This window comes from Cololabis saira, chromosome 17 (assembly GCF_033807715.1).
Source record: "Cololabis saira isolate AMF1-May2022 chromosome 17, fColSai1.1, whole genome shotgun sequence".
In the NCBI taxonomy this organism is placed as follows: domain Eukaryota; kingdom Metazoa; phylum Chordata; class Actinopteri; order Beloniformes; family Belonidae; genus Cololabis; species Cololabis saira.
The window spans coordinates 24,328,161-24,355,934 of record NC_084603.1 but is presented as its reverse complement, the minus strand read 5'-3'; the positions used below and the strand labels follow the sequence as shown (position 1 = coordinate 24,355,934).

General features: G+C 42.0%; 1 protein-coding gene across 2 annotated transcripts; it reads right to left on the bottom strand.

The window, feature by feature from the left end:
- Positions 1 to 1,099: 1,099 nt before the first annotated feature.
- dachc (dachshund c) lies at positions 1,100 to 26,913 on the bottom strand. 2 transcript variants are annotated; one of them, XM_061744701.1, is made up of 11 exons: positions 26,128 to 26,913; positions 19,231 to 19,340; positions 15,399 to 15,509; positions 9,357 to 9,535; positions 8,372 to 8,492; positions 8,120 to 8,254; positions 5,166 to 5,362; positions 4,558 to 4,708; positions 3,585 to 3,713; positions 3,358 to 3,459; positions 1,100 to 1,627 (listed from the first exon to the last, which is right to left on the bottom strand). In XM_061744701.1, the coding sequence occupies exons 1-11, from the start codon at positions 26,736 to 26,738 to the stop codon at positions 1,590 to 1,592; spliced, it is 1,884 nt and encodes a 627-aa protein (XP_061600685.1). In that variant the 5' UTR covers positions 26,739 to 26,913; the 3' UTR covers positions 1,100 to 1,589. The 2 variants fall into 2 exon arrangements, with proteins under 2 accessions (XP_061600685.1, XP_061600687.1); XM_061744703.1 differs by having other exon boundaries at positions 4,558 to 4,705.
- Between the last annotated feature and the right edge of the window lie 861 nt (positions 26,914 to 27,774).

Here is a 27,774-nt window from a genome sequence, read left to right as displayed (position 1 = left end):
CAAACCTTTTTAGTCAAGACAGCCTCAGAGGTGGTCATCTGAAAAGCTGATGACTCATTCACACGTTCATTTATGTGAATCATTGCTATTCACGTGTCGACCACTATGTATTCAGGAAGCATTGCTTGTAGCAGAGGTATTGTTTTCGTCCTGCTTCAGCGCTTATCTGCTGGTGTCCAGGAAACGCCGCACAGCACATTTAGACAAGGTTGCACGAGTAAAACTTGACAGCAAAAATTTTCTTAACCCAAAAAAAGGTTGGGAAAAAAGTTAAATGTATTATTTAGGACTTCTTTTTTTTTTGAAAAAAACAAAACAAAAACATATTCCTGGCCGGTTAAATTCTTGAACAAATATTGTTAATCCTGAGGAACATACCTCTAATATTTTAGGTAACAAGTATTGTTGATCCTTCACTTACTTTATTAAAGTATGTGAACTACTTTCAAAAACACAAGTAAATTCTTAATATTAATTTAAGAAAGAGAATTTAAGGAGCTTCAGTCCACAATGAGTCAGAAAATCTTTACATTATTTTAATTATCCAGGAGCTCAGGAACTGCAAGGCTATTATTTGATACGAAAGCTCACATAATAACCACACATTTTCACACATCAGAAAAATTAGAGTTTTCTACATAATTAGTTGTCTGCGTAATGATAATAAAATACATTAAAAAAAAAAAAGCTACCTATTGCCCCAAACTGATTCTGTAAAACTCTTGAGCCTTCTCTATCTTGAGTAGTAAAAATACTAAAAAAAGAACATTCTGCATCATCATTATGACAACTTTCTGTCCATCCATCAATAGTCAGGCCCACATGTCTGTTTATGGAGATGGAGCAAGAATTACTGCCAAAAAATTCCTCACATCTTCACATATCAATGATGTAAGAAACCCCTTTTCCTTCACAGTCCCAGCACAAATCGGGTGGGTTTTGTCACAATTAATGTAAATAAGCTATCATATTCAGCATTTCAGAAATCTACACAACCGTATCTTTGCATTAAAAAAAAGATTCAAAGAGCAATTTGATTCGAAGCTGCACTTGTGAAATAAAGAAACAAGCACTGAGACAGTTTAATAAAAAGGATTTGTATTGTTTGTATTGTCAAACTGCACTACTGCATAACACACACAATAGAAGTAATTTACTGACTGTACAACATGCCATTATGGGTTTTTTTTCTTCAGAATAATAAAAATGATGACTATATTTATGTACACAACTCTGTTACACGTTATATTCATCACTTGCGTCCAAATAAACAGCACTGACAAAAAAACAAATATGGTCATCTAGGATCTAAAAACCTAGATCGAAAGAAACACAGTCAAACACAACATCAGGGGGAAAAGTACTCTTATCACTACAGCTGAGATTTTGTGATAAATGCAATAAATTAAAGAAGAGAGCAAAGAGAAAAGTTCAGATGTCACCTATGTAATGTGGGGGAGGTGGGGGTTTGTGTCTCTGATGCCGCCGCGGGACTGAGCATGCCTGTTGATTGTATTTGTCATAAGTGAGGAATCTTCATCACCGTTCTTCCATCCGCCTAACAGTCTGTCCTCCCTTCCACCTCGTATTCAGTACATCCCGGAGGTCTGGAGGAACACTCTGCTCTCTGTAATCCAAAATAAATTCAGATTATGTCAAACATTTAAAATCAAACTCAGCAGTTATGACCCCCCCCCCCCCCCCCTTAAAAAAAAGAAGTGATTTCTGTTCAGCAAAAACTGTACATTTTGAAATTCGTGCCATGAAAAACCCCCTCATTGGATTAAAATGGGTTGAGCAGTACTCGGTGCCTTTTTCTCTCTCATTCTGTGAACGGGTATCTATGCATATGCTAATCTGATACTACCCACATCTGCACCCACCAGCAGCTGCTAGGGCCCAATCACTCAGCTGGGTCGGCAGCTGAGTGATTGGGCCCTCCCAAACTCCCAAATTAAAATTAAATTAAATTCTGCCCATAGCTTATTCTAGCTTCTCATTCCGCTCTTTCTCACACCATCTACAAAACAACTGGACAGCCCCAAGTTGTCCGACTTCACTTTTCCCAGACTGCAGGTGATGCTGCAGCCCGAGGAAGAAAAAAAAAAAAGGTGCAGAAAAAACCCCAACAACAGCTAAAGTAAAGCCTTGATGGTGGATTTTTGCCCATGATATGCCTTAAAATGGATAAGAAACAGATTACACATGTGTAAACAAGATTAAAAAGTTTATTTTTGGCAAAGGAGGACTTGCTGTAATAACACAAGATAATTGAGTTCTTCAATGTGGACAGCTGAGAAAAAAAATGCTGTGTGAAATAATTAGTTCTTATAAATACAGATGTCGGTACACAGCCATGACCAAATATTCAAAAAAGAACATTATTAAGAGAAAACAAATTTTCCCTCCCTGACGGCCGTTTTCGGTGATAAAACTTCCTGGCATAAAGTAACCACATTCTCTGTCCTGCTGTCTGACAGACAATTCCCTTTTAAATGATTTATTACTGGGTGTTAATTATGCAAATGATGTCCAAACAAACTCGTCATGAGGACAATTAAGACAGCCATTAATTAGTGGCCAGTTCGCTTCTTGCTTCACTGACATTCAATTAAAAATTGCTTTTGAACAAGCGCACTGTCTGGTTTGGTGCCCCTGGCACAGCGCGGAGCAGAGGTGGGCTGCAACCATGCTCTCTTTTGATGAGGCCGGGCTAGAGATCATGGCTGTGTCCTTCTCTTCCTGTTTAAGATGTTACAAGTGGGATTTTCTCATTAATCTGTCCCCGAGAAGACAATATCACAGGCAAAATAAATATATTAAAATGCCTGTCTCCATTAAAACAGGAGCACCCCATGAACTGTCTCATGCTTCATTTGATTTTGCTCAATTTCTCCGAAGCGATCTCCCTGTGCAATCTTTCAAAAGCTTTCCAGGAGATTGGTCAGTTAGGCATCTTAAGCTGAAAGTAGGTGAACTAATGTCCTAGTTCAGTCAACGGGAACTTAATAAATCTGAAGCAGCAGGTATACCGGTGTTGTGACCGTAAACTGGATTTATTTTGATAACATGAGAATCAATTTGTCACTGCTCATAATAATTCCCGCGAAGAAAACTTTACTAAAGCAGAATCTTTTCATGCTTTCACGCAATATGTGAGCATCTGTCCTTTTTTATTATCTGGTAAAAACAGCAGAAAATACCAAACTGTAATACTTTTTCCCTTTGGTGACAGATTGTTTCAGCAGGTCAGCGTTTCTCCAGAGACATTCAGAGTCAGAATATCTTTACTCAACAAAATATGAGGCTGTTTTCACAGCTGCACCTCGGCAGAGTTTGTCATCTGGACCGCTCTACCTTGTACTGTCGCCTTGGCGTCCAGCCTGTTGTCATCGTGGCTGTTCCCGTCCACGTCTTGGGTCGTGGGTTCTGTGTGAGGAGCTGTGGTTGACTGATGGCCTGTAGTTTTGGTTGTTCATTAATAAAGACACTTAATTAGAGGCTAATAAACAGTTAGGGATTAGTTGCACTCAAAGACATATAATATTTGATATTTTTTTATAAAAGTGCATTGGTTTCTGTACCTATGTGTGTGTTGGGAGTGTGCAGCAGGCTATGCTCTGCCTGATCACGGAGTTTCACCTCCTCCTCCAAGGCCTCCTGTAGTCTCCTCTTGCTCCTCTTTTCTTTCTTCAGGCGCTTCTGGATCAGAACTGATTAGGAAAGAGGACAGAAAAGAGAAAAAAAACACATTTACATGGATGGTTTTTAAATACAAGGAGTCAAATTGCAAAGATGCTTCCATTCATGTTTTATACTGGACATTTTTGCAGACATCAGTTTGTCATATATCTCCTCTAAGTTCCCCCTAGATCTTTAAATCAAGAGATTTGAGGGACTTTGGAGCTATTCTGACTTTGATGTGTTTTATTGTTGTGGTCTGGTGTCCCTGATTCCCCAAAACGTTCAGTACACCCCCCCCCTGAAATCAAATATGAGGCTTGGAATTCTACAAACTGGGACAAAATAGGGCATGACTACTGATCTGAATGATCAACATCTAATCTCACTGCACACATCAGCACCTGCAACAGGTATGCAACGTGATACGACTGGTGAGTGGAGTGTACATTTTACAATAACTCACTCACTCCACCTGGAATGATCCCATCAAACAAAATGGGATTTGCTCTGACTGTGCTGCAGATGACAACTTTTGTGAACTTTGCAAACTTGATTTAGTTTGGCGAATACTGCCAACCTCAGTCTAATTCACCTCTGCAGCTGCTTTGAGGGGTAATATGCTGTAGGTGTCCTCACTTCCTTATCTGATTTTCATCTTAATGGACACCCTGTCAGCTTTAAAAGTGGATTAAACCAACGTTGTTTAGCTGAACAGCAGAATCATCAGTGTTTAGATGTTAAAGTACACACTGTGCCAGGTTTGATAAATTGCACTCCAATCAATATGTGCAATCCTGAGTAAGAAAAAGAAAAAATATCCAGGTAAACCTCTAAAGTTGAGACTGACGGTTGTTTTTTTGTGAGGCAGTCTACCTCTGTTTTTCTGTTCCATGCTCAGCTGCCTCTCCAAAGTCTCTCGGAGCTCCCTCTCTCGGACGAGCTCCATCTTCAGCTCCGTCCTCTCGAGCTGGTCCTGCTTCTCCTGCGCCCGGGCATTCTCTATGGCAACCCTCAGCAGACCCTGCTTGGAGACACACAGTCACGCCCCAGCAGGTTACACGCTGAACCAAAGCCAGGAGACATTCCCATCTTCATCTAATGCTCCAAAGACTTTCAAAACATTAATGATAGAAATAACTCACAGGGTAAAGTTTAATTCTTAAAACAAGTCAAGCACAAAAAGAGAAAGAAATAGCTTAGACTTTTTTTTCTACTTTAATATCTTGAGAGTTAACACAGCTTAAAAGGTAAACTAGAGATAATGCCCCCCCCCATGTGAAAGCCCAACTAGAAAGGGATATCACATCACTATAACAAAGACATGTTAAATCTGAGAAACAGGTCAGCACACGCCCACCCAACTACTGCATATCCTAAATGTCTGTGTTTTACCATTTCAGGAAATCCCAGAGAGTGGCTCAACTGGCTTCCTATTCATCTTAAAGTATGATAATAATAATAAAGCCCCGGCAGAGCCTCACCTGGATGTTCGTGAGCAGGGTCTCTATGGAGGACAAGCCTTCCGGGAAGATGAAGGGAGTGTGGTGGAGCCCCGCTGTGAGCTTCTGTCCTGCAGGGTAAGACACCCTCTCACAGCTCTCCCTGCCTGACGGGGGTTTCTGGTAGACTTGTCTATCACAGCTCTCCCTGGTTGTCTGTGCGGCCAAGTAGCTGTTGTCTGGAGAGCAGAGAGACAGCTTGATGTCACGTCACTGAGGCTGACAGACTCCTGACTGAACCTGTTTAACAGTGGGAGATCTGCTTCACCTCCGCTAGACCTCTTGACAATTAATATACAACGGTAAATTTAAAGATTGCGCTTTCAAAATACAGAGTAAGAGCCGGCAATCAAAGCTGGACCAAACGGGTGAAAAAAAAAAGAAGAGCTTTAATGTTTTCAAGCAGTCAGCCATGATGTTTTTTTAATATCTGCAAATGGATCGCTCCTGAAAGAATATGTAATTATAGTGTGGTGCAAATTCCAAGCTTTCTGATAAAGTTTACTTAATTTCTTGTAACATAACCATGGGTGTTCACTAATTACTGCGAGCAAGTGCATGCACACATATGCAGAAGTTCTGGTTTGAGGTTTTAAAAATGTGGTTACCCTTTATTAGATGGCAGTCTGCCTATTGATAATGCATCACAGCTTGACATCTCCCATAAAAGCAGCTAAGAACCTGCATTATGGATGACCATCTGTTTGTAAACCTGAGAACTGCATGTTCCCTATTTGTGTGAGTGAGGGAGATGAAGATTAGCCATTTTCGTTTTTTTTTTTTGTCCTTCCCTGCATCAGGCTGTTGCTCACTTTTACGCAGTTGCTGTCATCTGAGCCACTGTGGACGAAGACGTCCTGAGAGTCCAGCGGTTATTGGAGCAGAGATGAGTGTGAATGCGCGATGTGATATCTGGCACTTTTCTCTGTCTGTGACAAATGACGCTGTTTTCTCTACTTAGCTGACCACAGCATCTTCTGCTCCAAATCCACCCACCTCCCCTGCTCCGCCTCGGCCTCACGTCTTGGCAACTGTCACATTCAAGGTGTTTCACAGATGAGAAGCAATACCTCCCTCCTCCCCCCTTTTCTCCCTCTTTCTTGCTAAAAGCATTGCTCTGTAGAGAAAGGTAATTAGCAGGTGCTGGCGAGCTCAGCGGAGGGCATCCAACTACACTCCTGTGGCTCACATACAGACACACACGTACACACACTTGCGCACGCACACATTCGCAGCCGCTGAAGTGCGCAGTCAGCAGCGTGGGCTCCCCAAGCTCCTTGGATGTGACTGATCCTTTATTGAGTTACTGTTTTACGCCTACTTTACCTCACTTTCACACACACCGTTTGGCATAAAAACACACACACCCACACCCACACCCACACACACACACATACCCACACAGCTGCCAGCTTGTTTGATCATTTACCCATCTCCCTAACCAAGGTCACTGTCTGTTTTTCTCTTTTTTCCGAACTTCATCTCTCTTTTTCCCCTCTCTTATCCCTCTCCCACCCATCCCCAAGGCTAATGAACTTCACCACGTGAAGACTGCCAGTCAGCGGAAGTGCACGGAAAGGCAACGGGGGAGTGAAAGAGAAAGACAGAGAGAGAATAAAATTCTGCTGATGTTTGGTTAATGGAAGTGAGATGTCAGACATGGCCTCTGATCTTTGCTGCATGGATACGTTGTTCAAAGACCACTGAAACAGCACACACAGCCAAAACCGCCTCACATACACAGATTAGTACGCGATGGATTGACAGGGTGACAGGGCCGAGGAGCTCTTTGAAACTGTTCAATCCATGATAAACCTATCCTGTGATGTTCTAGGTCAAATACAAAAGCTTTCAATCCAGCAAATGTACACGCATTTCATTTGCATTCAGGAAAATCAATTGAAAATCAATCGCATAAATGCGATGTGTGATGTATGGCTTTCACGTTGCTGGTGCCATCACTGCTTTGTCAATATGTTCACAGATACCTGACAGCATCTGAACCCTTACCTGGGAGGCCTTTGTGATTTTTAAATGTGATTACCGAATAATGGGATTCAATATTAGAATACATGTATACAGATGCGCACTCACACACACACACACACACACACACGCACGCACGCACATAAAAAAACCAACATACAAACATCTCCCCGTCTCCCTCGCTCTTTCTCTTGCTGTAGATTTCTGCTGACTGTTTGTCCTTGAGCAGTCCTCATTAAGCTAATGCAAACCTCCCTGACAGAGAGAACCAAACAACTGACGTTGCAGCGCCGTGGCAACGTGGGCCCTAACGACAGGGAGGCGGTCGTTATGCAGATTAGGTCCAGCTGAGAGTGCGGGAGGCTGCCTGGCTCGTTAGGCCGCGGCCCGGCAAATGGCTCGTTAATGTAACCCTGCTTCCATGTCTAATGGAGTTCTGTTTTGCAGAATTATTTGTCTTTGCTCACCGTGGGAAGCCGTAGGGTAGGGGGGCACTGACACCAAGGAGGAGTGGAAGAGTTAAAGCGTAAGAAAATGAACCCGTATTGACATTTTACTGATATTTCTTTCTTGCTAAACTACAACAAATATATTTCCCTGAAATATATGAACAGATGTGTCCAAGAAACTCAAGACATCTACCACAGTTGCTTAAAATCCACTGAGCACAAATGATGACATGGGTGGATAGATTGGATGAAAACTGAATGCTTGTTCAGTATTGACAACCTTTGTCCAAAGGCAATTGATTTTTCTGAGAAGTAATCACTACTCATTATTATTTCTAAATGATTAATGACCGTAAGAAGAAATTCTGAGAAAACATCAAGAAGCCGACCTTTTGAACAGAGGTTAACGCTTTCATTCAATATATCTAAGTGAAGAAGGCATCTTTATAGAAGACGAATTATTCCGATTGGAAGCTGAGATGATGCATTATTGAGTCTTACCCCTGTCAGAGTGGCTCCTCTTGTTCTCCTTGTTGTACTCCACTGAGGCCACGTCTGTCTCCCTGGGCCCCTGCAGCATCCCAGGAGAATGTCCCAGCATGCTGTGACCCGACGACAGACCATCATGAAGCGGATCTGGATAGAAAATATATAAAGGCGAAGAATGTGATTTATAAACTCTCTTAAATGAGACATGATACTAACTACATTTGGCACGTTTCAGTATGCAGATCACGCTATGTCAATACGTACGTGTGTTTTCTGCAGTGCGTTCTGTGTGCAGCGGTGAACTTGACACACTGCTGCTGTGATTGGACGACATCTGAGCTTCTTCCAGCGAGGGGGTAGGAGAGGGGCTGTCCTGCACTCGCTCCTAACGGACAACAACACACAACTTTACAACACAACCTAATAAAACACACAAGATGTGAATCTAACTTGACATGAGCAGTGACTACGAAAGGGATACGCAAAATTGATTCATGATCAAATTGTAGGCTTTTAAGCGCAATTCAAACCAAAAACTATATTACTGCAATGATAATGATGCGAGCGTCCACCCTAAAGAACAATAATGTTCTGCCATGCAAAGCACAAAATACCCTCCAGCTGGACCGAGCTCCAAAATGGACTTTTACTGCTTTATATTGTGCAGAGAAAAAGAAAAAGAAAAAAAAAACAGAAGTGTAAGAGTTTATGAAACTTTGGAGAATCTTCTGCTCTGTAACAAGAGTCGTCAACATTTTTGGATCAACTATAGCAAAGGCAAAATCCTAAAGCCATAGGAAGACCCCAGTTAAGTGAAGTAATAACCTCATTTGAATATTAGAAGCGTAACGTTTTTGACAATTTTGTGCTGTAACTGTATCCTCACAACTTCAAGCCACAGTGACTTAAGGCGAGACAGGTTTGAGGGTACTAAAAAGAAGTATATACTTTAGGACACAAAAATGAAGTAGATATTTAAAAGTTTAACAGTTTAATAGTTTAACATTTAATCGATTCCGGGAATAGCTTTGTCATACATTTTGAACACAAAAGATACATTCTTGAAAAGAACAGAGGTTTTAGGGAAGGATTTGCTTGTTAAAAGAAATAAACAGTACTACTGTGGACTATGTAAATTTATGTTAAATGTAAATGTGTCTAATCTCTTCCAGAATGGCTAAGTTACACGGACTCGGTTGATTAGTGGCTGGTGGTCTGATCTATGAGGCCGGCGGTCCTCCGAGATCACCTTAATGACTGAGGTGGGAACCCTGGAGGAAGAATTGGCGCTGAGCTGGGCCATGTTGGCCATGCTGGCCAGCGTGCTTAGTCGGTTCATCTGGCCCATTGCCATGGAAACGGAGGCCGGCGCCAGGCTGGCAGGTATCAGAGGATGTGACATCATCATGAAGGGCAACTGATCTAGAACTGGAGCGGAACAGAAAAAGAAAAGAAGATGAGAGCAGGATAATAATTAAGTATCATCAAGGTTACCGTGTATGTGCAAACAGCTTAAAGCATATTTTGTTTAATTGCATTGATCTAGCTGAACTCTAAACCTGAAAAAGTCCATCACGGCAATGTTTTCTATATGATGCCTTATCTAGACATCTGATTCTAAACGGACTTGAAAATATTTATGTGTGCACGAGTGAAAGGTTAAGCATACGGCAAAAGGAGAGAAAAATGTCTCTCAAAGCTGTTGGGACTGTAATTACCTCCGTGTTTCACTACCGTCGCCTTCAAAACTACAAGATCAACCTCTCTGAAATTAAGACAAACCTTACAGATTTTCTTTTAATTCCTCTGTGTTTTGCCGTCTAATCTTTCCTGCACTTGAAATTAAACTTATTATCTTGGCCAATCTGCTGCTGACACGCCTCTCTTTAAGAAAAGCATCTAATATGTATTAAAAAAAAAAAAATCCTTCCTCTCAACAGCACCCTAGTGGGTTGTTGGAGTCCTTCTATTCATGAAACAAACAATCCTGTTGAGCAGGGGAGGGGGTTGACATAAATATTTATCATTTAATAAAAGGAAAAACAAAAACAAAAGAAACACAGGGAGGAAGTGGAACAAAAGAAGCTGATGGCAGTCCTGGTGCTGGGCCAGCAATGCACACTGGGTAATTATAAACACAAAGCAAAAAATCTTGGACTCTATTCCGCACAATTGTCACAAATAATAGAACAAGAGGAAGCACAAAAAAAAGGGACAAAAAAGGCAGTCCAAAGAAGGGAGATCAAACAGAACAAATAGAGATGAAATTAAAAAAGAAAAGAGAAAGTAACAGAAACTTATAGAAATAAAGGGTGAAGCGTTTGACTTTCTGAGTCGGGCTCGCTGGACATATGCGCGGCGCTTTGTGCATTTTGGCAGATTAGTCTGTCACTTGCCCAGAGCAGAAACCGATCCAAACAAAAGATCTGTCTGAATGGAGTTGAATAACCAGATGCTCCGACAATCAACTAGCAGCCAAATATTAAGCCTCAGTTGGAAAGCAGCGCTCCACTTTTGCCCCTTCGTCAAACCCCACCTCCCTTGCATAATTTCATTTTTGTTTTCATTTTCTCCCTCTTCTTAATCCTTCTCTCTTTTTCCCCCCTCGCATCTCTACACTTTCTCTACCCTCCCATCACTTTCTCTTATGTTTCATTAAAAAACATCAAAAGTCAAAGTGCCTCTCCTATGTTTATCCAAACAAACCATTACTGTAAACAAACGGTTACTGTAAATTTCCCAGAAGATCTTGTTAAATGCAGAAATGGCTGCTCCCCACTCTTCCACAGCCCATAAGGTGTCACACTCAGCATTTGTGAGCGTGTGCGTGTGTGTAATCCGAGATTGCCTTTGTAGTGGTTAAAGCTCTGGTTTGGGCCTATCCTTCCCATAAGGCCGTGGGTGGCGGTATGGAAAAAACACATTGTGCTTATGTCTGTATCTACAGTATCTCTGTGCTTGTGTGTGTGTTTCCACTTGACTCTATCATTAACAGTGATTAAGCTTTACAGGTCTTTAATGGCTGGTGGTAAGCATGCCACCAAACTGCTCACAGATGCTGCTCGTTGTAACCGAGTGTATACAATGGTAAACAATGCTTAATGCCGGTGGTGTTTGCCGACATGAGCGCGGGGGAAAAAAGAGAACTAGATAGTTCAAAGAAAGAGATTTTACTTGTATCTCCTTGTAATTAAAACAACAAGAACCAAAAAAAAAAAAAAAAAACAGTCACACACAAGGACAATTTCTCATTTCTGGCTCCAAGTCTTGCAGTGTGCTCCACATGTTAAGTGTCTGCGTCCCTGCTTGATAGTGTATTCCACACAGACCTCCATAAGCCCCGTCATCTGTCTAAACACACTGATGTCGCTTTAACCTGTCGATAACAGTGGGGGCGGTGCGCCCCATTCGTTTGCGTGTCCGCGTTCGTGTGCGTGCGTGTGCCCCTTCCGCCATCGATTGTCCAGCGTTTGTCGTTTGCATTCAGGATAGTGAATTAGGGAGAAGACTATTGATTTGGCTTCAGCCTCTCATCTTATTCATCTCTCCATCATCCCGGTGCGCTCACTCTCATCCACTGATGTTCCAATGCTGCTCGCTACTCTCGCTCATTGCAAAGCTGGGGACTGAAGAAGTAAAGGAAACAGCCTTTGATAGCACATGATGAAAAAGTCTGCGTGCACAAGTAAAGAGCAGCCAAAAGGACTCGTTTTCAAAATGAGGTGATTCTGTAACAAAATTACTGTAAATGAGAACATATGGGCTTATGCTCCTGCAAAATAAAAATTAATAATCTGAAAATAATGATTTAATTTTACTTCAGATGACGGTTACATTAAAGAAGCCTTGCAGTAAAACCATCTGTTTTAACATTAATAATATTTCCCAATATCATTTTCAGATAGAGATCATATCATGAGCAAAGTGAAACGGCAGCGCCAAAGCTGAGTATTTCCGGATTAGATTTGCAGCAAAAACTTTTATTGGATTCAAACCAATATCCTGACACGTCAGCACCTGGCCTCATAGCAAGATGCTCAAAGGGGCCCCAGTCCTTCACAACGCATCACAATGCATCACAATACTAAGCTTGCTATTCCGTCTGCAGGCTGCCTTCCTCCTGCCTTTTGTCCGACCTGCTGCCACTCAACATTAAACACACCAATTAAAGCATATTAACCATCAGTGGTCCAGCGATGTGCAGCTCAACCTCACAATAAACGCACAACTCAAATAGTGAGTCAAAAGAATGAACCTTCAAAGCAACCAGCAAGAATAAAAGACTCTGCCAGTCAGACACTTAAAAGAAACTATGTAAGAAAATATGCAAGACCACCAGCTTGGCTTGAAAAACTTTGGTGGGGGAGCTCCATAACAGATAAAAACATTCTTAGTGGTAGTGTATAAACACACATAAAAACAGTGGGTGAAAGCACACCTGTCTGTGCCAATGCCAAAACAAAAGCTTAACCTGCATCAAAGTTGCATTCCCTGGATTGCCTGCAGTACAAAGTCACCAGGTCCTCACATTCTGGTAGCGGGCCCTTTAACTTGTCTTTATGTCTTCTTTACAGTTGTCTGAAACCCGCTTTTGTTTTTTATGACACTGTCAGTTTCTGTCGTGTTGTAACTTTTAAGAATGTTACAATCCCTTTTTACACATATCTATGACTTGGCATTTTATGCAGACTTTTGTTCAAATTTTAAGTCAAACATCATCTTAATGAAAACATATGTGATTGTGAATTATATATGTGCTCATGAATGGTTGTGAATTATATATGTGCTCATGAATGGTATGGTTTTACATGTGTTTTATATTACTTTATTTTGTTCATTGTCATTAAAACAAGAATTTGTAATTTTATTAGACTTAAGGAATGTCAAATTTCCTGAGGGACCTAAACAATATGAACCACAACACTTTTGATTTAGAACAGAATATGCGTTTGTGGCAAAAAGAACAATTAATGTTTGCACTATGGAAACAAACCTTTATCAAATAGGCATTTTAAACTCTGACAAGATTTAACATTTTTATTCCACGTAACTGACATCGTAGATAGATAAACCAAAGTAATTTAACTTTCTACAAAAAGTGTATAGGAAAATGTTTGTACATTCATAGCTGTCCAGTTGCTGCTATCTTGTAATAAAACCAGACAAGTGGGCTACAGATGTTCTGTATAGTACTGTCAAAAGACACAAAAGGAGGAGAGTTCATGGCCTCTGCCTCCATCATTTGCTAATTTGTCAGAAATATATACATTCTGATCCATTTCTAAGCAGCGGCCATGAACTCTCTTCCTTTTGTGACATGTCATTAGTAATTGATTTGTATGGACGTATGACAAAGGTACACCAAATGGACTGAGATTTATGTGCGTGCACAGACACCAAGCCACACACACACACACACACACACACACACACACACACACACACACACACACACACACACACACACACACACACACACACACACACACACACGCACACGCACACGCACACGCACACGCACACGCACACGCACACGCACACGCACACGCACACGCACACACTCATTTCAGTGGAGTGACATTATTTTAGGCTTGTCAGAGGCTTAGAATAGCTATTTATTTTTACATATCTCTAGAAATAAGTCTCATAATCCATAAATCTAGTCAACATTGTCTTATTTTAAGCAACAAATCTTTGCCAATGGGACAAGAAAAACTTTCTTGACTAGAATACTTGAGACTAGCAACATAGTCTAAAATAGTCTTCTAACCTCCTTGAAACAAGGCTTTTTTACTTTCTTAGAAATTCATTTTTTGCAGTGTTTTAAGTGGAAACAGATTTATATTTATGTCATTTTGGTCCTTAACAAAGGATTACACAGCTTACCATCAAATATTAGACCTACGGTTGTTGTAACTCTCCAAAGTTTCGCTAAATATGCAAAAAGCTTAGCTCAGAGAAGAAATTAAATGTTCTCAAGATTCATGCACCAAAGTTAGAAAGTTGTTTCATTTTTGTCAAGTAGATGGGGAATGCATTGATTTTTCTGCTTACTTTAGTCAATTAATTTATAATATCTTTACTAAGGCCCTGGTTACTACATGCCAAAGTGCAGCTCGTTTGCAATAAACCTGTGATTAAGCAACAGTTTGATACCTAACAAACCCCAGTTTCCCCCATGGGGGTTAATAAAGCATTCTAATTCTTAATCTCAAACCCAAGGAATCTATCCTGGCAGTCATGACAAAGGCCTCCAGAACATCAGAACACACAGTACGTACACTTCTAACGCCCGCATATTGACACCTCTGTGCATATTAAATCATAAATGAGGCAGAATCATATCTTGAGTTTTTAATTAAAGAAGGGGTGTTTTTAATTAGAGCCTTTTCAATATACCAGTCAATATGATCTGCTATTTTTTGGCCTACGATGGCCTCAATTTGAAAATAATTTTTTTCTTCCCCAACACAACAAAGAAAAAGATGTTTGGTATAATGGCATCATTACATAATTTGACAGACTGGCTCCAACTCCACTGTTTACATCAGCCGCTGCAAGTCTGCAGCTCATGTAGCAGAGAGCACATCACAGCTGACAGTGATGCACAACCAAACACATCCTCACCATGACTTGCCATAATTTTTTAAAATTATATATACAGTATATAGTATATAGCTAAGAAAAAAAATGTAATAAGTAATACTCTATCATTTTTTTGGTCAATGTCAGTCTTTTTGTAACTCCAGAAATCTGCATCTGCACATCACTCATCAGCAGTCTTGTATCTGTCAGGTTTGAATTGGACTTTTCCTCAAGGGGGAGTATGTTTATGTCCGGGCTTTCGAAACAAGATGACAAATAAATACAAATGATTTACTGCAAAATGTTTTCCTGAATTGCACAAATATGTAAACAAATCCAAGCTGCAAGGAATAGTTTTCATTGCAGTCATTTATCACGGCCTGGGGGTTTAAATGTGCAATGAAAAAGCTGCTCTATACGTTCTTATTGTTCAAAATACCGCACCCAGATGTCTACTAGCACTAAATTCATCTGAAAGACTGACTCATTCCTCCTGTATTTTCATTTCATTTACCGTCTTTCAAAGGAAACAAACAGGCGGCAGAAATGATGTCACATCCTGGTTTTAATCAGCTTGATTCACCAGCGCCACAGCTGCTCCAGCTGTACTGACTTGGCATCATAGATACATTCAGACCACAACCGTAAAATGTGTTATAACACTGTAATTAATTGTGTATGCACACTGAAAAACAACGAGACTCACCCAGCCCAGGGTTGTGGTCACCGTTCTCACCGTTTGGCCCACCATGTTGTTGGTTGCTGTGGTAACTGGCCAATGCCTCCAACTTGATCTTTTTGGCCAGGACAGATAGATCTGAGCAAGAAACAGATATAAAGAGGTAAAAAAAAGAGAGAGAGAGAAAAGAATCAATAAGAGCCAGATCAATGACCCCCAGTGGAGGATTAGAGCAGTGGGTAGGCTGGAGGTTGTCATGGGAAGACAGAGACCAGCCATTCATCCTGACTGCACCGCTGCACTGGCCATTTAGTCTGCCAGGGAATCAGCAGTGATAGGAACAAGCCAAGACATTCATCTCACCCACACAGGGATATCACATCCCACAGCACAGCACACAGGACGACTCCAACTGCCAGCAGCAGCTCCACCTTTTAATCACAAAGCCTTTCTTTACAACAATAAATGTATCTGAAGCATGAAAAACAACGTGAAGATGCCTTTTAACAGAGGTTGTGCACTTTGAGATAGTATGCAATGGAGAGTGACAAAATGCGGCCAGAGGGCTGAGACGCATTTTAATTTGTGTCTTGAACCTCAGAAGGTAGTTTGACCCACAGAGCAGCCTTGAGAATAGAAAATTAAAAATATCTTGCACTAATACAGACAAACATAGTGAATTATTAAAGTTGGGACAAACCACACAACTGTGCAAACACAACCGAGGAAATCCAAACAAACCATAAGTCTTAATTTCCTGATCTTGGTTACATCTAAACATTTGCAACAGACTCAATTGCTGAGTACTTTTTTTTTCTTCCTCAGACAATGGGCGTCTGAGGTGAATAGTTTGTCTGCTTAAGTCGTCGACAACCACAACAAATTGTTCCTTTTCTTCTCATCTCCCTATTTTTCCTGCCCTCTCCCTCCCATCCCCTCTCCTTACTTTACCTTTTCAAATGTCAGCATCACAGCGGGACATAAGCCACTGTGTTGCGCCTGTGTGTTCATGTGTGTGTGTGTGAGCACATGAAGGCAAGAAAAAGCAACTAAGGAGGATCACATCAAAGATCTTTCCTGCCTTTTACGCTCAAATGTCCTCCCTCTCTCTGTGTCCTTCTTCCCTCTCATGTGGCCAGTTCTAATCAGTAGCACTGACATTGCCGCCATGCCCTCTCCTTTGGTGGAAAAAGAGTCTTTTCCCACTGAGAAAGATGCTCTTGAACGCTCATACATACACAATACACATACACACACACACTCAAGCACCTTTGAACAGTGAGAGGAAGCGGAGGCTAATAGAAAATGGCTTCTTTTGAGGCGGGGAATGAAAAGATCAGGTTGCAGTGAAGAGCACAAAGCCAAGGGCAACTTTGAGAGCGGTGAGGTGCCAACAATTACTTTTCTCCCCCTCTCTCTCTCTCACACACACACACACACACACACACACACACGCAAACACACATACACATAAAAGCACACTCAACACAAAACTGTTTGTGACAAAACAAGCAGCATTATGGCCTTTAGCGTGCAGTTGACTAAGACTATGTGGAGATATACAAAAGACTGTTGTAAAAACAGACAGATTGAAACACTATGACTAACATAGTGCTACTACAGCTAATTTAAAGCACACAATCTAAAACCAGAGTCACAGATGCAGAACATGAATGAGTAAGGAGAACTTTTTGTTAAACATACCCATAGTCATATTTCAGTTGTCAAAGGCCAAAGTAATACTTAGTGGACTTAAGAGAGGACCTTTTGTACTTTTAATTCAAGAAAAAAAAGAGAAAAAAAGCCAAGCTTGCAGGTTATGAGCTGTTTCTCAAGTGTCAGCAGTGTGCATGCTAATTTTATTAATCAACACACCGCTGTCCTCCCAGAAGCGCACCTCTTCCTAATATTGACGACGGCTTAAATGTGTCATTACGAAAGAGCACACAACATAGTGAAAACAGCCTCATATCATATGTGTTCTGCAAGAGCAGGCTCTTCTTTCTTCAAACTGGTGGAGAACTCAGCTGCTTGCAACATCATTTCGGTCTTGAAAAGAGAACTAATGTTGAGCTTTGCTGATAGCAACTCTGATGCAACAGTTCAAATATGTAAAACAGTTGCTGCAGCTCAAAGAAGGGTTTTGGTTGCGATTAAACATGCAGTACTGCAGAATCACAAACCCTGACCGATTTTGTGCTTAAAAATTGGAGCAGAGATTTATGTGGTCTCCAGGAAATGACTAATTTTACTTTTTAAAAAGTGCAGATGTGTAATGATAAGTTAACAATACGTTTTTCACAAATTCACTTTAAAATAATTGTACCTTTACATTTCTGACAGTCATGTGGTGGTCTGTTAAAGACGATCTGTCATGCGATACTTTGAAAAAGCTTCAGAAAAAACGCAAATGTCTGAAGAGTGCAATATTACAAAATGTTGTATTGGAGTCTGAATCTTTATCGAGAAACAAGCTGGACTACTGGGAGGAAACACAGACACAGGGAGAAATGTGCAAGGTCCAGGATTCAAACCAGTAACCAGGAGACCGTGCTAACCACCAACCACCATGTAGCCCGTGTTGTCATAGCATTCTTTTTTTCTATATTATTCTTTAATTTATCCTAATCAATGCTTTCCACATATTTAACTTTTTGAACTGAAATACTGAACCACATGTGCAGCAGAAGCTGCACTTCTACTTCCAAGCATGAAAGACTTTGATTAATACGGCTGTAATCTATTCCATTTCCTCGTTCTGCTAATAATAACTTTAATTTCTAAAATGCCATGTGGTTGGACCAAATCATAACAGATTCATCATCACTGATGAATCATTTGACAATAGATGCGTGTTGATTTTTTGATTGACCTAGTTAGACCTGTAACAGGAGAACAAGAGTCTTATTTTCTGAAGAGAGTTGTAACCTTTTCATTTTTCCGGTGTTTATTAAAGCTCTGTGAGCAAATAAGGTGGCGCAAAAAAGGTGTGTTAAAAAATACAAAACACTAGAGTCTGAATGAAGGGAAGAATTTTTTTCAAAATTCAAGGCATTTGGTCAAATAAAGTTTAAAAAAAAAAATTGTTAAAGGGGACCTATTATGAAAAAGACGTTTTCTCTCTCTTTTTTTTTTTTACCTTGTCTGCACACATATTAATGGTTGATACCATGCCGGTAAAAACCTAAAAAAAATTGTTAAAGGGGACCTATTATGAAAAACAGGTTTTCTCTTGCTTTAACATATATGAAGTGGTCTCCCCTCAGCCTGTCAACTCAGAGAAGGAGGAAAGAAACCAAATTCTGCAGTGTCTGTACAGCCGCCCGGATGAGCCGTCCAGTGTGATGTGGCTTCTACGAGCCGTTCAGATTCTGCTCCCGTCGTTACGTAACGACGGGAGCGATTTACATAGGTTGGCCTCCGATGCGTGAAACCACGCCCACAACTAACTCCGCCGGCCGGAGCTTCCGCCATTTTTTCGTAGCGGTGTATCGCGTCATTCAGGCAGCCAATCAGCACAGAGCCTCATTATCATAGCCCCGCCCACTCAGAATCCCTCATAGATAATGAGGTTAGAAACTGTGAAGATAAAGACATGGCTCAGAGGCTGAATTTCTAATTTATTTAGCAAAAACAATCAAAAGCTTGTTTTTAAGACATTCAAGGCCTGTTTAAAATAGGTATTAGATGCCATAATAGGTCCCCTTTAAGTTCAACAAAAGACACAACACTTTTGTTGTTGTTTTTGATGACTAGTTAAATTAAAAATGTTTTTTCTTGTGTATTTATGCACCTGTGAGATATCCTTTCCATAGCACTTGAGTGTACTGTATGTGTGAGATGAGGCTTGGGTGGTCACCTGCAGGAGGCATGATCCCAGCGTGCATCAGACCACTGTGAGACAGCATGGGGTGAGTCCCGCCCTCAGACACGCTCTGCAGCCTCTTGGGCGGTCGTCCAGGCCTGGAACTGTAGGTAGAAAACAGGGGCTGACTTTAGTCATTAGGCAGTTTTTCCATGCTGAGAATGAGATGGGTGGCCTGGTTAGACACAGTGGCCTTCGGTCTGTAAACCTCTGATCCTGCTGAAGTGTCAACAAGCAAAACACTGAAACCTGACCAGTTCCAGGAAGGCTGCTATACAGCAAAATTGACCTCCCTGTGGATACGAGCAAGCAAAAAAGGAGTTTCCCCATGGCATTAATAAAGCACCTCATTACTGTTCAGCTTACTCGTTCATTTGTTTGCTTATTAAATCCGTTTGTTCTCTCGGTCCTCATTCGGCCACTGGTATCCCTTTTTATCACCACGTCACACATTTCTTCAATAATGGCTGCGACTACAAGATTCTTTGAGTGTGAGAGTGTTTGTGCATGTGTGTAAGGTTTGACTGAGCCGGGCGTGCTCAATCAATCCTGAAGGAAGAACGTGAAAAGCTGTCAGACATCACTTCGCCTCTGACTAAACGGTGTGAATGTCCTGACAGTGGGAATGACACGGGCCACATCAGGCTTAATGACAACCAGCGTACCTCATCTCCTTTCAAAGCAGCTTGACATAACATGAGTATGTGGGCGAGTGTCTCTGAGTGTGTATGTGTGTGTAACGCGTGTGTGTGATATATTAAAAGACAGTGAATGCAAGGAGGGAAAAGGAGGGAGCAAAAAAGAAACTGTGAGAACAATAAAGTTGATAAAGGAGATGTAGGGAAACACGAGGAGGGGAAAAGTAAGGGGAAATGAGGATGAAAGGGGGCACGCAAAGTAGAAGCAGAGTGAGAAAAAGGTGGGAAAGGGGGAAAAAAAGGTATGGGGAGATCGACTTGAAGCAGCAGCTTCCTAGCGTGGGGTGTCTTTGAGCAGATTTTAATTAGAATCTAATCCAGCCGTCATTAAGGCCCCATAAACGAAGCTGTCAGTCAGGAGATTAATGGTGCCTCATTTGCATGTTGCATATAATTCATCAATTACCCAGCAGAAAGGACCAATCCCCTGTTGACACACCCACTGGCTGAGAGGGGGGAGAGATGAAGAGACACAAAAAGACAGAGAGAAAGAATTACTAGTCACTAACGGTGAGTGAAAAACAGGTAGCTCGTGTTTGTGGGTGTGTGCGCACTGCCATGTAGGTGTGTGAGCGCGTGTGTATATGTGTATCAAGTGCTCAAAGGTTAATTTGATGAGCCGATGAGCTCCACAGTTCCTGCCCTCGGTTTTAATGAGTTGTTATTATTGTCTCTTATTATGGGCCCAGACCGACTGGGATGTGACAGCTGACATCAGATATCTCAGACACGCGCGCGCGCACGCTCGGGCACATACGCACCGAGAAAAAGACACTGGAGCAGATACACTAATGCATACCCACTCTGAAAACATGGCAGGAATGTGCAAGAGGGATAAACTTGTGAATGTGTGTTAGTGTGTTGCTTTGGTGATGGAGGAGGCGTGCTCGGGGAGCGCACGAACACCAAAAAATGTGTTTCGGCGCATTTAGTCCATCACACTGAGCTTAACAAAAGCAGGAAAAAGTATTTTTAGGTTTCAAGTTTGAAGGGGAAAAGCAACACGGTTCCAGTGTAACTGATGTTGAAACACCTCAAATGAACACACAGAAGCGCTCTCACACACTCGCGGATGCAGAAGTGAACATCAGCGGGGGGAAATAAAATACACAGAGACCAAAGCCTGTGGTTGGCTTTTACAGCAGCCGCTTCCCTTTCCCTTACTACTGTTTATTTGCGCTCACTAATTAATGGCCGCTGTATGTGTGTTTGTGTGTGTGCGTGTGTGTGTATTGGTGGGTGGGTGCGTCGTTTGCACCTTTGTATATGTTGCATTTGAGGGGGCATAAAGAAATGGAACCTAATTTTGTGTTTAGTCTGCAAGCGCGGTGATACATCAAAGTGACCCACGGAGGGAGGTCTATGTGTGTGTTGCGCATGCAAGTGTGTGTTGGTTTTTTTTGTGTTTTTTTTATGTGTGTATGTGTATGTGTGTGTGTGACGTTGGAGAGCACTGGTTCCCTGAGGTAGGATTAATGAAAAAGCCTTTCATGGAAAAGTCATCAAGCTGAGGGGATGGAATGAGGGAGAGGAGGGGGGAGAGAAAAAAACAGTTCATTGTGTGTGTGTGCGTGTGTGTACAAGGTGTGTGTAGAGGAGGGGGTGTATGGCTTATGACCTCTTTGTCTCAAACTTTAATTAAAATCTCACCCAGACGTCCTCCCTCATGCCAACACTCTGGCCACACACACACAAACACATTTTTTTCTTCTTTTTTTTTTTTTTTTTAGAAAGGTACTCTGTACATCAAGTTCTGCCCTCTAAGCTTAGCGAGTGTATGCTACCTGAAATATGAAACTGCAAACACGGCAGCTGGAGCTTAGCACAGGTGCAACAGAAACAAAACACAACAAAGATGACAGATCTCTCTACTTCACACACACACACACACAGAGCGAGGGGAAAGAGAAAAGTAATGAAAGAAGAGGAAGTGTTACAGTCAAAACAGTGGAACAGCTACTGGCTCGGAGGGACTGAGGTGCTGATAGGTAGCAGCTGTGAGTGCGTGTGTTTAAGTGAGTGTGTGTATGAAAAGGAGAGAGAGAGAGAGAGAGAGAGGGGGTGAAAAAACAGAACTTGCTCAAACAAGATTTTGTTTGGAATACATTAGTAGCGGTTTGCAGCGCCCATCCTTTCAATCTGTGTTTATCACATGGGTTTGTATTCGCCGTCACGGTCCGGTTTGATAAATCATAACGTCGCCACCGCAAGCAGGAAGACTTATGTTGCTGGTTAGAGAAGGCAGGGAAAGATTGATGTTCCGATTTTCCTCTCTATTCGAGGGCTGGAGAAGGTTTATGCACCGTTGCTGTGAGGAAAGCCGGTAGGGTGATGTCATGAAAAAAGCAGGCGGGACAGCATGTTCACACACACACACAGACACACACACACACATATACACACACACATACACACACACAGGACGTTTGATCATGGGCAAAAATCTGATCTCCTAACCTGATACCGTCTTGCATTCCTCGCCCACATTCCAGGGTCGAGCCCATGTCAAGACTGTGTGTTTCTGTAAAAGTATGTGCGCGTTTTCCATTAAGACCTGTCACAGCGGCAGACACAGAGGAACGCTATCTCATCGCGCTCATCTCTATAAAACATCAAAAGAGTTCGGAGGTTAAAGTTGATCCGAGAGCCCCACCCTAACACACACACGCACGCATACACACACACTCACTCAGGACTCCAACCCTTCATCCAGACAGTGCTGACTTTGACAGTGAGTTATGGTGTGGCATTGGGGCTCCGCTTTGAGGAGTCTACCTTCCAATGCGCACACACACACACTGAACTTTGGCACTATGAAGCACAAAGTGCAGGTTTTGGAGATCAACGGTTTTGAATGTACTGCTTCCATCCCAATATATATGAAGAGTAAAGAATCGTCTTCACACTGTCGAAGATATAATTTTAAGAGGTAAGATTTTGTTTTCAGAAATTGTGATCACTCTTCTTCATCAGAATAACACAATATTAGCAGTTTTAATAGGCACAAGTTCTAATGAAGAAACCCGGTCCTCTGAAAATTGTCATCGACCGTTACGTGATACGTGTTTGTATTATCAAAGCACAGAAGATACAAATGCACAGGGCTCGTGCTATAATTTTTTGGTCAAAAACAAAATCTTGTTGCTTGTCTATTACACCGCTTTTATGGAACATGTGGGAGGGCTGGAATTTTTGGACTCTAACGTATACATGTGTGTGTTACGCAAACACGCAGGTTGACCTGAGTGAGCTGTTTGATGTTACTAACGGAGAATGAAACATTTTCTTTGTGGGGGAGAAGGAAAAGGATGGAGGATCAGGTTGCCTCCTACATGCCATGTTCTCTCTGTGGAACTAATGTCATTTAGCAGCAAAGCCAGCAAAAACACACAGGCGTGACCGTGCGAGTCTGTGTGTGTGAGCAGATGACACACCGTGTGTGTGTGTTTGTGTGCCACCTATGCATGAATTATAAGTAAACTGCAAGTGAGAAGAGAGCAGGCCCTGCTTCATGGTTTGATGAGTCAGTGGTCAGCGTGCGTGTGTTTGTGTGCACAGCAGGAAAGAAAGAGAGAGACAAAGAAGAAAAGGAAAGACTGTGATAAACAGAGGGCATTTCTGTTAACACTGCTTCCAAAAAAAATCATTTTAATCTTTAAATTAAACAAAGGAACAAACTCTGGGAGAGCATTTAAATCATTTGTTTAGTCGTGTTAAACAATCAGACAAGTCTAAGCTTTTTCCTCCACCCTGTGTGACTGTACTGAACAAGGAAATAATAAGTAATGGCTTTCTTAATCAGTAACAGAAACCTCAGTGAGCCTTGACGCTGTCAGAGAGCCACATCATCATATTCTTGGAGATGTTTTCGAAACTTTTAGATTAAGTCAGCCAGCCTTCCTGTTTTAATGAGAACCATCTTGAGTCCCACTTTTTTTTACCTGCTACTGTACGTTTGCTTCATCCACACGAGGGATTACTTAGAGACTTCTAATGCAGGAGGTTGATACTAATGGCTACTGCAGCATATTTGATGCCTGCAGACAAAGAAACAGGCAAGTTGTTTGAAGATTTTCAGACGAGTGATGTTTTCAGATCTCATTAACTAAAGGCTATTTGAGTGTTGTGTGGATAATTAGACACGGCAGAGGCTGTGTATTTTCAGGGGTTGTATAACAACGTTCCCATTAACACCAGGCATAGAAGAAATCCCAAAGCAGCCAGAAGATGCATCTGGATTTTGTCTTGGTTGGAGGGCCTCAAAGCTTAAGCACAGGTGTTAATCCACACACATGGAGCTGGAAGATGATTTTCACACAGTTTGTGTTGTTTTGGAGTGTCTGTGGGTCTGCTCAGAAAGTCAAAACTCCTTTCATTTTGCATTAAAACCAAATTTAGATCAGATATGTATGAAAAATAACACTGCATCATAGTGCCACAGTGATTTAAAAAACATGACACGTGGGGTAAAAGTAGTTCATACATTGCAAAATCAGTTTTTTGGATGATTTATCTGTGCACATCTTGATGCATCTTCTATCTGCAGTTAATGGCAAGTGTAAATTGGATCATTCATGCTCCGAGGAGCAAGGATTAAGGATCAAACAATATAAATTCCCCAAACTAAGGCTAATCCACACTCCTCTGGATTCAAACTCACGCTGTTACGAGCATGTGGTCTGCACAACAGCAGACTGAGGCACCAGGAAGCCACAAATCCCAGCCAATTTAGCCCCTTTATCCAAACATCTCTGCGCCGCACTGGATTGATGACCCATGTAGTTGGTCACCATCGGAGTTCTGCAAAACAGCTAATTTACATAATCGCATCATAAATACCGAGAATTCATTTAATCATCTCCTCTGTTCTGATGCTCAGGGCTAAAGAGTGTTGATATGATAAGACAGCAAGTTATTAAGGAGGGAGAGGGAGGCAGGGAGACGAGCAAAAGCAAAGGGATCAGTGAGTGAGTGAGTGAGCTTGTCCTGATTTAAGCTGCCGCTTGGGGCCAAATGAAAATTAATTAATTTCTGTGAAGAATCAATTTCTCAGAATGACAGTGTCAGATTCGATGTGTGCACGTGTGAGTGTGTCAAAGATGAAGAACTTTTGTGTGTGTGTGTGTATGCCCGCATGTCTGAGAGAAACAGAGATGATGGCCTGCGATAACATGACAAACTTTTAACTGTGTTTTTCTTACTAGGAAGACTAAAATTCATCATCGTCAACACTATCACCACCATCACAAGGTTGATCAGCCATTTATATGGTAATTAGTTACAGAGCAGTAATGTGACTGGTAATATGGGGTTAACCGGACCTAACAGACAGTCACCTAAAAGACTTCAGATGAAAATGAAACCATAACTCATGGAACATTCCTAGCTTTTATCTGGATTTATTTGTCCTTAATTTACTTTGACATATTTTCACAGTCTAATAAAGGCTATAAAGTACTTATGAGTTCATGATTAGGTTAATATTGCAATTCCAAGAGAATATTATTTAGAGCAGTGGTTCCCAAACTGTGTGCCGCGGCACACTGGTGTGCCTTGAGGCAAGTCCAAGTGTGCCGTGGGATTTTGTGACAACCATAGCCTACTGCAATATAGTATACAACTAGACAAAAATAATTATTTTAATTTACTATATACTACTTTGAATGCACTCATTCCATAATACAGAGCCAAACTCTTTATCTAAAAACTATTTTAAAAAAATCCTCCTGAAATGGGTGTGTTTGATGAAGCCCAATTTGATAAAGTTTAAATATTTTGTCAATAAATATTTCATGAGTAGAATAGTTGTCTTTGTCATATCTTATTTGGCATTAGTAAATAATAAACTTAACAGATAAACAGATGATATTAGTGATAACACGTGTTATAAGGCTATTTTGCACAATAGGTGTGCCTTGAAACTTTTATTTGTCCTTTGGTGTGCCTTGGGCACAGAAAGTTTGGGAACCACTGATTTAGAGCAGTGGGAAGGAGGACAGTCCCACCTGCTGCACCAGCCCTCCCCTCTCACACAACTTTTAGGGTCACACTGTCACCCCAGCCGCCTGATTTATGGTTCCGCGTTACACCAACGCAGAGCCTACGGCGTAGGTTACGCGGCGACGCGCACCGTACGCCGTAACCCGTCTGCGTCGATTTAACGCGGAACCATAAATCATCCCACTTTTTTTACCTCGCGTTGGTACAGTCGTTGTAGAGCGTCTCGAAGTCCTGCCTGGAGATGAGTTTGCAGCGGTTCACGCCGGGCTGGATGGCGCCGAGCCCCCGCAGCACCCGCACCTGCTCCACGTTGCACACCACCGGGGTGATGTCCAGCCGCTTCAGCTTGGTGTACACGGTGTGCAGCCCGCCGACCAGGTGCTTGAGGAACACGTCGAAAGCCTGCGGCAGGCAGATGAGCTCGGCGTCCTTCACCGTGAACGAGGCCAGCTTGGCTCCCTTCACCTCCACCAGCCTGCACTCGTTGTTCTGCGGCGTGCTCTCCACGGGGGACGCGGTGGCGTACACGGGCTTGGGCGGCTGCTGCTGGGGGGGTCCTCCTCCGCTCTTTAAGGGGTTCCCTTCGTGCAGAAGGAGCTCCGACCTGAACTGGTGGAGCAGCAGCGCCGCCGGGACCGGGACCGGGGGAGGGGGCGCCCCGGGCGAGGAGGCGGCGGAGGTGGCCGCCGGCGGCGGGGAGCTGGTGGCCGGGGACGCGGAGCTCGGCGCCGGCGCGTGGTGTCCGAGGAGCGGGGCGGCGGGGAGCAGAGCCGGAGGAGCGGCGGGAGCTGCCATAGTGCTCATGTCGGGGGGAATTAAAAAAATAAATAAAAATAAAACTTCAAAGTTAAACTATTTTAACAACAAAACAAAAAAAAAAGTTACTTTTAGCGGAGAATACACGAGGTTTTGCGCGAGTGCGGCGGAGCGCATGGAGTGAGTGAGAGGAGGATGGAGAGACGGGTCCGCGTCAGGTCCGTGCGAGGGGGAAACACATCACATAATCACAACGAGAGGAGATGCTACTGTCACATTATCATAAAGAGGAGGAGCCTCCACTTGTTCTTAGAGAGAGGAGGAGAGCGAAGATTAGCCTACGTAAACTTTGAGATAAGCTTATTTATGAACGCTTAACGAAAAGACAACTTCAAATTAAAGCCTCTGATGGGACTTGGCATGTTTGTGTCACGCAATCTGTATGGGGATGTTACAGTATTTCCAAATCTCCAAATTGCTTTAATCATTGTTTGGGATTAAGAAACGCATCATCTTGTTGAGGATAATTATCATTAATGATTTGATTTTTTTCTTCTCCTGAGAACAAATATCTCTATGTTTACACACTAGTTAATAAGGATATCATCAGAGATCACTGACAACAGGAAGCTTCGGATGATCTTAAAAAGCGGTCTTTTTCATCACAGGGAAACATTCATCTGCTTCCTTTGAAATATAACAATAACAACATAAGATTTACAGTTACTGCTTAATCTTTGTGTGATTTAACAAAGAAGGATCTGCATTTTTCAAATTTTTTTTCAAATTACACTTGAACTTTTGTTTTCGATGGAGAATAATAAACCTCCTTTTCCCAATATGACCTTTTCCATTATGCTTAAAAGAATAAATAAATCAGATACCTTGTGGCTTAGAAGACACTGTTTCCGTATGATGTCAGTCTCTGAATCTGAATGTGAAATATATAATTGCACAAGAACTCACAGGAGGGACATATACCTTGTTTTGACAAACTGATCCCTTTACCTGCTCCCTGCACCGCTTCCTCGCCCCCTCCACACATGCACTATCACACACACTCCCATCATTTACATAGAGCTTG